Raw genomic sequence first — 9888 nt, 5'->3', positions numbered from 1 at the left:
TTCCTAAAAATTATAAAACTATCAATAAAGGATCAAGAATTTCAAAATAAAAAATAAAATGTATGTATTATTGTTGAAATTATTTATTATTTAAGAAATTGTATTATGCGTCAGGTCTTATTGTAACTAAATAGGTCATAGCATGAAATTCTATTATTGATAAAATGGCAGAAATTAATTATAATAATCTCAAACCTAATAAAAATTGTACAAGAATATTAATTTATTAATAATTTAATTCACTGAACCACATGGTAATTAAATCTCTTTGGTAGGTCTAAACCAATCACAGTGCATAGAAATAGCACCAAGACGGTGATCGTTTGAAAGCAACACATGTTAATCTATTATCAGACACCAACCCTGCCTTATCAGTTACACTAGCACGTGTACATTGTATGAGAGGAACTATGTCTATAAGATTAAGTAGTTTTAAGAATTACATAAATTAAATTATTATTGTAATTAAAGGAATTGTATTCTACTGCCTGCCATTGACGTCACGTCTACGTCAAAAGCTTTCTACCAATGGCAAATTTTTATGCAAATGATTACATCGAGATTCTGAGAAGCAAGGTCTAGCCTAAAAGCTTAGAGAAAAGAGCAGCACTTCCCTTTTGAAATCCTTACCGTGTAGATCTCTTTCATAGTTACCAAAGACCTATTTGTAAAATTTCTTGTTCGATTTTTAAATGTTCTATTTGTGAGCCGATATTTTAGGCCAATCTATTTGTTATTTATAAATTTCTGTTTTCATCAATCGATAAATTTTAAAAGCTTAAAGTAAACTATCCCTTAATTAATTCGGTGAAGGAGATATTTAAATTAAAATTCCCCACGTGCTGAAACCGAAGCCTGGATTGCCGCCGATCAAACGATTTTTTGATCTAAAGAAGAAAACCACGACGACCAAGGAATTTCACGTGAGTTATAAGTCATAAGGGGCCCCAATCTACGCTTCGAAAATATTTCAGTGCAGAAAAACATAAATTTTTCTTCGTTAAATTATTGGCCACGCCGACAAGCGCTTTTAGTTATTAAGAGCCTAAAATTTATTCATATTTAATTCCTAAGAATTTGTAGTTGATTAACTATCCTCCGCTGCCTGAACCACGACCCCGAGCAATTTTAAAATATTTTATAATTCATTTTTTCACTATTTTTTCAAAATTGTTCAATTTTATCAATTGTAAAATTCTGTTGAATCACGCATGGTATCATGCAGGCACGAGAAAATTTTTAACTATTCTATTAATGCTGAATTATTATCAACCTGTAAATCAAATTCTGAATCTGCACTGTATGATTGCATATTTTATTGTAATATATTTCAGTTTTGTTAATTCGCTTTCTGAGTTCGATTATTTCTTAAGCCTGTCAATTATTGTGTCTGATACGTTCTATATCATCAGGAACCAATCGAATACGATCATTAGAATAATTGAATTAAGCTGGATATTGGAACAGGTCTAAGTGGATGTAGCGAGTGGGGTCAGATCAGATATTTATTCTTTGTCCTTACCTGCTCATATATCAGCTTTTATCTGTTACCTACCTCGACTTAGGAGCGAACTCATCAATTGTACAGCAGAGGCAGCCATAGATCATATAAATTCCTACAATAGAGCTTAAAACCCGACAAGACTCTGTTCTCGAAGTATATTCTGAACGATATTGGGTTCAAATACCGTATTTTTAATCCTTCAGAACTTATTAGAGACGCAGTCCCGTAAATTATCTACATCGGGATTTTTGTTCGACCTGTATGATTTTGTATGCTCATTCTTCACAGGTAATAATTTTAAGGTATCCGTATTCAGTGTTAGCGTCCGCTACACTACTTATAAAAATTTCATCATTATACAATCTGTCATTAGAAGAATCAAGGGTGAGCGAGCGTTTAGGCCTCCCACGATTCCGACAATTGTATTGAGTCTTGTAGTGAGTCAATCAGTCTGGTGTTCACTCAGCGTCCTCACACGCCATTACAAAATTTATAGCCACTACACCACTGACTCAGTGCAAGATTCACCCTACATGTGTGAAGCCGTTAAAAAACGCACCACATGATTTGCCGGCCCAACGTGAGGCAGTTAAATACAGCATTACATCACCCTACGTGTGTTGTCCTATCCTTGGAGGTGAGAGTGACTCCCCCAGGAAGAGCTTTACAATAGTTATACAAACCGTGTAATATTTTAGCTCTTGAAACAAGCCTCAATGTAATTTGAGTAGGCAGTTGTATTACAAGAGCCATCTACCGGATTATTCCAGAAGAACAAAACTGGTTACAGGTTGGACAAATAGATATAGCTGCTATTTACCGATTATATCTGAGGATATGAATAGATATACAGCAAGGTACTTTTGTATATAGTAAATTAAGTAGCAGAGGTGTGATTGGAGGATGCGTGGGTTTCATTCATGCTTAGAGTAAAGGTGGCTTCAGGTTGTTTTTTTTTCGATTTTGTTTTTCGGTGTGTCTCAGACTTGAAACGTCATCATTGACTCGAGTCATAACCGGTGAAGAGTCATGTTTTGAGTTACGTGTATTCTTATGGGAGGGTTTACAGTGGAAGTAGTCATGAGTCAATTATTATTGAGACTCCAGGCAAGGTGAATGATTCAAAAGATTAGTCTATTCTTGTTACAAACGTGTTACATCATTAGATCATTATTTTTTTAATATTCCATTCATATTTCTTAGGAATTTCTACAAGAGAAATAAACTTTGATTACTATATGAGGAACTGCTCATTCAATAATGAATAATTGAATGCGTAAGCGTAATTTTTGAAAATCTATTATACAATGAGTAAAGTACTATAATGAAGGAAAGAATTGGCTTATACACCTACGGAATAGGAAATTCAAGTTTGAACTACTGGACTTATTAACTTGAAATTTTGCATTGAATTCTTAATTTACCGAGGATGGTTATAGGCCTGTTTTGAATAAAATTCTTCAAGATTTCAATAGGTTAAATCAGCGGTTATATTCACTCTGATTGAAATTCATCAGGTATACTTGAGATTCATTTTAAGTATTGCAAATACTTAAAATAAGTATATGCATACTTGTAAAAGTATGACAATCCATTTATATTCTGTAAAGTTTTTAATTAGACCCTTGCGCAGCACGGGTTACCCGCTAGTCATCAATAAACTTATGAAATAATCCATCAGATACAAATAGTTTTCCTGTATAGAGTTTTTCACCTATAATACCTTTGATGTCCCAAATCCAGAAATCAGTCCCAATTTTATCAATGTTGTATTATGCAAAACGATTATATTATAATATTCATAATCTACTCTTTATTCTTCCACATGGGGTAGTGACTCTTATGAAATTCCTATAAAGTGTTATCATTCCCTATTGAGTCAAACAGTATTTTCTAATTAAATGCAAAGACCAATTCAATGTCACTCAAATCTCATTTTATTTGATAGAATTTCAGTTTTGATTCACATTGATTCACCATTGTTGATGAATGAATATTCGAATATTGAGTGAGTTTCTCAAGTGGTACTCGAACACCTACCTATTCTACTTGCATTGCTAACTCATAGTAATATTCTGATTCATGCATCCAACACAGCAAACATTCTCAAAATACTGATGTCATTATTATCTAGGAAAAAAACACACATTGGAATACTCATACATCAGAATATGAATTTAGGCACTCCTTTTCCTAATCCACTTGATAGAGGAATAATACGATCTGCTTATTTACACTATGTGGTAATCGTCTATCTGAAAAATACGTTAATTTTGTTGATTTTTCTCTTTCAAAAAATGTTATGCATTTGTAATTGGTTTGTTGTATTAATGAAAGAGATGGTGTTGAGATCAGTGAGTAAAGAATGTAATTATTACAAAATAATATAATATTACATCCTATGCTCACTATACTCTCCATATCACATCCTATACTCTTTGCAAAGAATGTAATTACAAATAATATAATATTACATCCTATACTCACTGATTGAGATCGCATTGAAAATCCATGCCACTAAACTGCTGTGCAATGATAAAACATTTGGAGTCATTGATATTGATATAATAGATTTAAAATACTGGAGGACGATAGCGAGCTAAAATCTACATAGTCAATCGTTAAATTAATAAAATACTCGTACACTTCGTTGCACAGAGGTCTGTTAACATTAAATGCTGATCAAATGCCATGAGAGCTAATTTGAGAAGCCTACAATTAGTTAAAATGATTTTAACTACTACAAATTGTAATGAGTTGAAACCTTCTTTGATTGGTTCTCGTGAAATTTAATCGTGGTTGAAATTTAACATGCTTCTGTGCAACCGGTACTAAGATTTTTCATGGAAATATAGGCCTATACAGTTCTTTAATGTTGTTTTCCTTCACGAGCTGCTTATGATTTAATAACTTTTTTGCTATAAAAAAACGACTAGCAGTCAAAATGTTTACAGTAAATAAATTAATTCACTCACTGGACAACGAGATATTTTTGCATTTTTTTGTAGTTCAGAAGTTGATATTGTGGTAATTATTCATATTGAATGAAAAAGACTGAGAAATTATCAAAAAACCACTGATTTATTGATAATTAGAAAGACCGGTTTCGGTTATTACACCATTGTCAATCTCTGATAAACTGAAAACCACTGATTGGTTTATCAGAGATTGACAATGGTGTAATAACCGAAACAGGTCTTTCTAATTATCAATAAATCAGTGGTTTTTTTGACGATTTCTCAGTCTTTTTCATTCAATAATCTTTTTTTGGTCCGCCATCTTCCTGGTTGTCTGGAATTAGTTGTCCTGGACAACCAGGAAGATGGGGGACATGCCGAAAGATTTCGTTGTCCAGTGAGTGAATTAATTCATTTATTGTAAATATTTTGTCGAAACAGTCATATGTTTTGGCATAGAATTGCTGGAGAATGGATGAAGATTCAAGTAAGAATTGGTTGAATAAGAACTACTGATTTAATATCATTCAACATTAATTTTGTATTGCACAATTTAAATTATTTACATGAATCAAAACAATATAGAAGAGCTATACATATTCGACAAAGGCTCAAAAATATCAATTGAATATCAGTTATCAGGTTCAAATTCTTAGTTGTTCAAACCTAACTCTGATTTCTGAAAATATAAACATAAGGTATTAACACTTTTATGTGATATGACAGTATAGACGACATAAGAATGCGGGAAATTAGTTATTTCGGAAAGTTTTTGACAATGAATCCAAATTCTTCATCTTTGACCTCAAAAAAACATGAATTCGAGATAGCAATGAAAGATCACTGCAATATTCCAGTAACAATCTCAATTGAATAACAACAATTCACATTATTATAATTTTATTATCAGTTTTAAAACCAGTTGTACCTTTCAGCAACAATCAACCTGCCTTCTTCTGGGAGGTTCGAAATCAAGTAGCAAAACTCGATTATCATTCGATTCTAGTTGAATATTCTAGCTGAAATTTTGCCTACTTTATGTTGTAAAGTTATCAAACTAATGTCACCTAACAACAAATACAAATACTATCCAGGTAAAAACAACAGGCATTTGCCCAAAACTGCTCTAAATCTCAATTTGGAATACACAGAATTATCTAGCACCATTGGTCAAAGGATATGTACCGGTATTTGGAACGTGACAGCCAATATTTTAGTCTGGAGTATTTGAAAAAATAGATGAATAACGACAATCGGTATCTCACTAAATGAATATTGTCAATCGTCAAAGCTTCAAGAGTTGTTATTGATTATTATGCATTTGTGTGAATACGGGACAATATCATTATTGCAATATATTATTATTATTATGAGTACTCATGGGACGATAAATAATTTGCAAAGTCAATCAAATCAAAATAAGATAATAATTATTAATCAACTATACACATTACTGTCAGCGAGACTTTATTTTCGTTGAAAGTGATAGAAAACATATCTTACAATATAACTGATGGACATTACCATCTCTAAGAGAAATTATCGCAACATTGTCCTCAAGATTTCAAACAAATTTTATGTCTCAAAGGTTGGAAAAGATAGTAATAACGTTACTTCACAACAAAATCTGTGTTTAATTTTTCCCTGATAAGAACATAGATTTTAAGAGTGGACACTCGATATAAAAATCATATTGGAGAGCAAAAATAGTGGAAACGTTATCTTATAATACTCTTATCCAGCTAGTTTTGCTTAGTTATCTTCACAATTGACTCACAGAATCTTTGTACCTAATTATTGAGGAGAGAAGTGGAAAAGTTACCTCACAACACCAATATTCAGTTCGTTATCTTCACGACTTGACTTTCGAAATCTTTGAAAAATATTGAAAGATTTACCTCGAATCACTAACATTCAGTTTGTTGTTCATTTATCATATCACCACTTGACTCTCAGAATCATTGTAGCTGATATTGGAAGAGTTACCTCATATATCTAGTTCGTTGGTTAGTTATCATTACGACTTGACCCTCAGAATCTTTGTCCCTGATATAGGAGAAAATAGTGGAAGAGTTTCCTTATATCACCAATAATCAGTTCGTTGGTTATTATTTATCTTTACGACTTCACTCTCAGAATCTTTGTCCCCTGATATTGGAGAAAACAGTGGAAAAGTTACCTCATATATCCAGCTCGTTGGTTAGTTATCTTTAGGACTTGACCTTCAAAATCTTTTGTCCCTGATTTAGGAGAGAATAGTGGAAGATTCACCTCAAAACACAAACTTACACGATTCATCAATGTTTAAACATTGTCCAAGAGGAGTCCTCAATGTTATCCCCGTCTGTCACGAAGCAAAAAGCTCCTCAAAATCCACCGCTGACGTCACAAACGAATCCAAATCAGCCTCGAAGTCATCAGTTGGCGTCAGACAGTGTTGCCTCAGATCCATCATCGACGCTGAAGAGTTGACGTCATCAGCAAACGAGTAACAGTTCGGTGAGGTTGGCAACAGTGAGGAGGAACTTAGATCGAACTTGCTGAGGTGGTCCGAGGGAGACCTGAACGGACAGGAGTTGGTAGTCGTGGAGGAGGTCGACGCCAAATCGGAGTTGAGGAACTGGTCGTAGAGATCTGAGTGATCACTGAGTGAGTTGGGCGTGAGGGATAAAGTATAATCACCTGAATCCAGGTCTGATTCAGGTTCTGGATCCTGTAGGACCTGATTCAGGGCAGCTATATACTTCATAGCCAACCTCAACGTGGTTATCTTGGTCAACTTCTCACTGTGACTGTTATCATGGGTCAGATGAGGTATAGCTCTCCTCAGAGTATCAAATGCCTCATTGATCTCCCTCATTCGAGATCTCTCTCTAGCGTTGGCGGTCTTCCTGCGGTATTTACTCAAAGGAGGCGGTTTCTGCTTGGGCCTCCGTTTCGTTCTGCCTCTAGGACGCCAGTCGTTTATCAGGATGTCATCATCGATTTCCCCATGTGATCGTATTGAGGATCTCGGGCGCAGTGAGTAGCTCTTGTTCATGCTGTCGATAGATGGCTTGGCGGAGATTACCCTACTGTTATTGTTGGGGTCACTGGGGTCCAGTTTGTCCATTTTGTAAACTATGGGTGGTTTGTCCATTTTGACTCCAAAGTTCTAGGTTATTATTTTGAGATTTCACTGGTACTTAGTTCATTCTAATGTCAACTTTAGTTCATTTTGTCTTCAAAGTTCTAGTTTATAGTTTCAAGATTTCACTGGTATTTATAGTTCATTCTAATGTCAAATTCAGTTCATTGTTACTCCAAAGTTCTAGTTTATAGTTTCAAGATTTCACTGGTATTTATAGTTCATTCTAATGTCACGTTCAGTTCATTCTGACTCCAAAGCTCTAGGTTATAATTTTCAGAATTCACTGGTACTTAGTTCATTCTAATGTCAAATTTCCTCTTACAAAATTAAAAAGTTTTACTGATTCATGCTCTAGTTTATAATTTTGAGATTTCACTTGTACTTAGTTCATTCTAATGTCAACTTCAGTTCATTCTGTCTCCTAGGTTATAATTCTAGGTTATAGGTTCTAGGTTATAATTTTCAGATTTCACTGGTACTTAGTTCATTCTTATGTAAAATTTCCATTTACAGAATTCGAAAAATTCACTGATTCATGCTCTAGTTTATAATTTTAAGATTTCACTGGTACTTAGTTCATTATGATGTCAGATTTCCACTTGAAAAACTCAAAAGTTTTACTGATTCATAAGTCCATTCTGATGACAACACTCAAATTGTAGTTTCACAGTTTTCAGTTGAATATTTATTGTTTTTCCCAACATGAATTCACTGGTAAACATCACTAGTTTCTGGGTGATTCGTCCATCTTCGCACCATGTTAGTCCAAATTACAAGACTCTATCCTGTAGTGTGATAACAACTCTAATATACAGCTACGAAGTCCTGATAAATATGCAAGCTCTATCACTCCACTTCAGCTTAAACTCCACAAATTTTATCAATATTCACATTGAAATTTTGTGATAAGACGATTGATTTCTTCTTGTTTTCACCTAGTCACTCAGAAAATCTTCCAACAAATTAATTTCTAGGTATCTGAGTGTTCATTCCAACGCCTGTTCAAAATCGTGAAGTTTTTGATGTCAACTTCACTGTATGGTTGGCACAACACAGTATATATAAACGGAGAATGTCGATGAAAACGTCAATTTATTCATCAAAAATTTTCCAGGCACTTCTATAGCAATCAGATCGAAGACAAGGTATGGTTATTTTTATGCGAAATAGTTCAAAATGCCAAAATATTAAGTAGATTATAGTGAACCACAGTTCAATATTGGAATAGATCAATTGTTCATAGCACGTGGAATTGTCTAAACAAATTTCACAATATTCTAACTCATTTACAAGATATTTTCCCGTAGGGTTCAATAATGATTATGATAGTCCAATGTTTAATATTTTAAAATGTTCTCGTAAAGTTAAATATTATTCTACAATGATATTTCAATGTTAAATCTCAGCAAATTGATTATTTCTGAACACAAATTATCATCGACTCCTGAACCAAATGTTTTTGGTCTGATGGAATACGAAATCAGTCCATGTAGTGTAATCCTATGATAAATTAATGTTAAATGTTTCAAAATTGTTAATTTCCAACCTCAAATTATTATGAAGTGTGGAGAACACAGCACTCAGTTTGTTGCACTGAAACAGTTCCTGTAGTGTAATCCTAGGATAAATACAAAATCAGTCCCTGTAGTGTAATCCTTAGTTAAATGTTTCAAAATTAATGTAATGTTCAATGTATCAAAATTGTTAATTTCCAAACACAAATTATTATGAAGTGTAGAGAACGCAGCATTCAGTTTGTTGCACTGAAACAGTTCCTGTAGTGTAATCCTAGGATAAATTACTGTTCAATGTTATGAAATATTGGTCATTATTTCCAAACACAAATTATTTTGAAGTGTGGTTTACACAGCTTTTAGTCCGTTGCACAAAAACAGTTTTCAATCACAAATTGTCTGATTTCAGGTTCACTTTTTCGAGTAACGACACTACGAGACCGGACGCGTAAACTTAACTGCGATCACTTAGCCGCGTAAACTTAACCGCGATCACGTAACCGGCGATTCGAGTGCTGGAGACAGACTGGAGAGCTGAGCAGCGTTGGCAGCAAGGTCCAGCAACCCACTGGAGACTGGAGTCGGAATACTGGAAGACAAGTTCTTCCTACGCGAACGTTTAAATCTCGGCAATTGATCCCCACTACACACGGCACGCGCTGGCTGCATGAGGTGAAGCGCCACTGGTGGAGGAGGAGGAGTTGGTAGAGGAAGATGTTGAGGAGGAGAAGGAGAAGGAGTTATTGGTGAAGGAGGAGGAAGAGGAGAAGAAGGGAGAAATGG

General features: G+C 34.2%; 1 protein-coding gene across 1 annotated transcript; it reads right to left on the bottom strand.

Moving 5' to 3' along the window:
* Nucleotides 1-6621: 6621 nt before the first annotated feature.
* On the bottom strand, nucleotides 6622-9680 carry LOC111051515 (helix-loop-helix protein delilah-like). Its single transcript, XM_022338046.2, has one exon. The coding sequence runs from the start codon at nucleotides 7598-7600 to the stop codon at nucleotides 6809-6811; it is 792 nt and encodes a 263-aa protein (XP_022193738.2). The 5' UTR covers nucleotides 7601-9680; the 3' UTR covers nucleotides 6622-6808.
* Nucleotides 9681-9888: the final 208 nt, after the last annotated feature.

The sequence above is a fragment of the Nilaparvata lugens genome, chromosome 11 (genome assembly GCF_014356525.2).
Source record: "Nilaparvata lugens isolate BPH chromosome 11, ASM1435652v1, whole genome shotgun sequence".
In the NCBI taxonomy this organism is placed as follows: Eukaryota; Metazoa; Arthropoda; class Insecta; order Hemiptera; family Delphacidae; genus Nilaparvata; species Nilaparvata lugens.
The sequence above is the reverse complement of the archived record's forward strand: the minus strand, read 5'-3'. Positions and strand labels throughout refer to the sequence as shown.

Coding starts and splice junctions, on each gene's coding strand:
- LOC111051515 (XM_022338046.2), bottom strand. CDS start 7,600: ATGGACAAACCACCCATAGTTTACAAAATGGACAAACTGGACCCCAGT.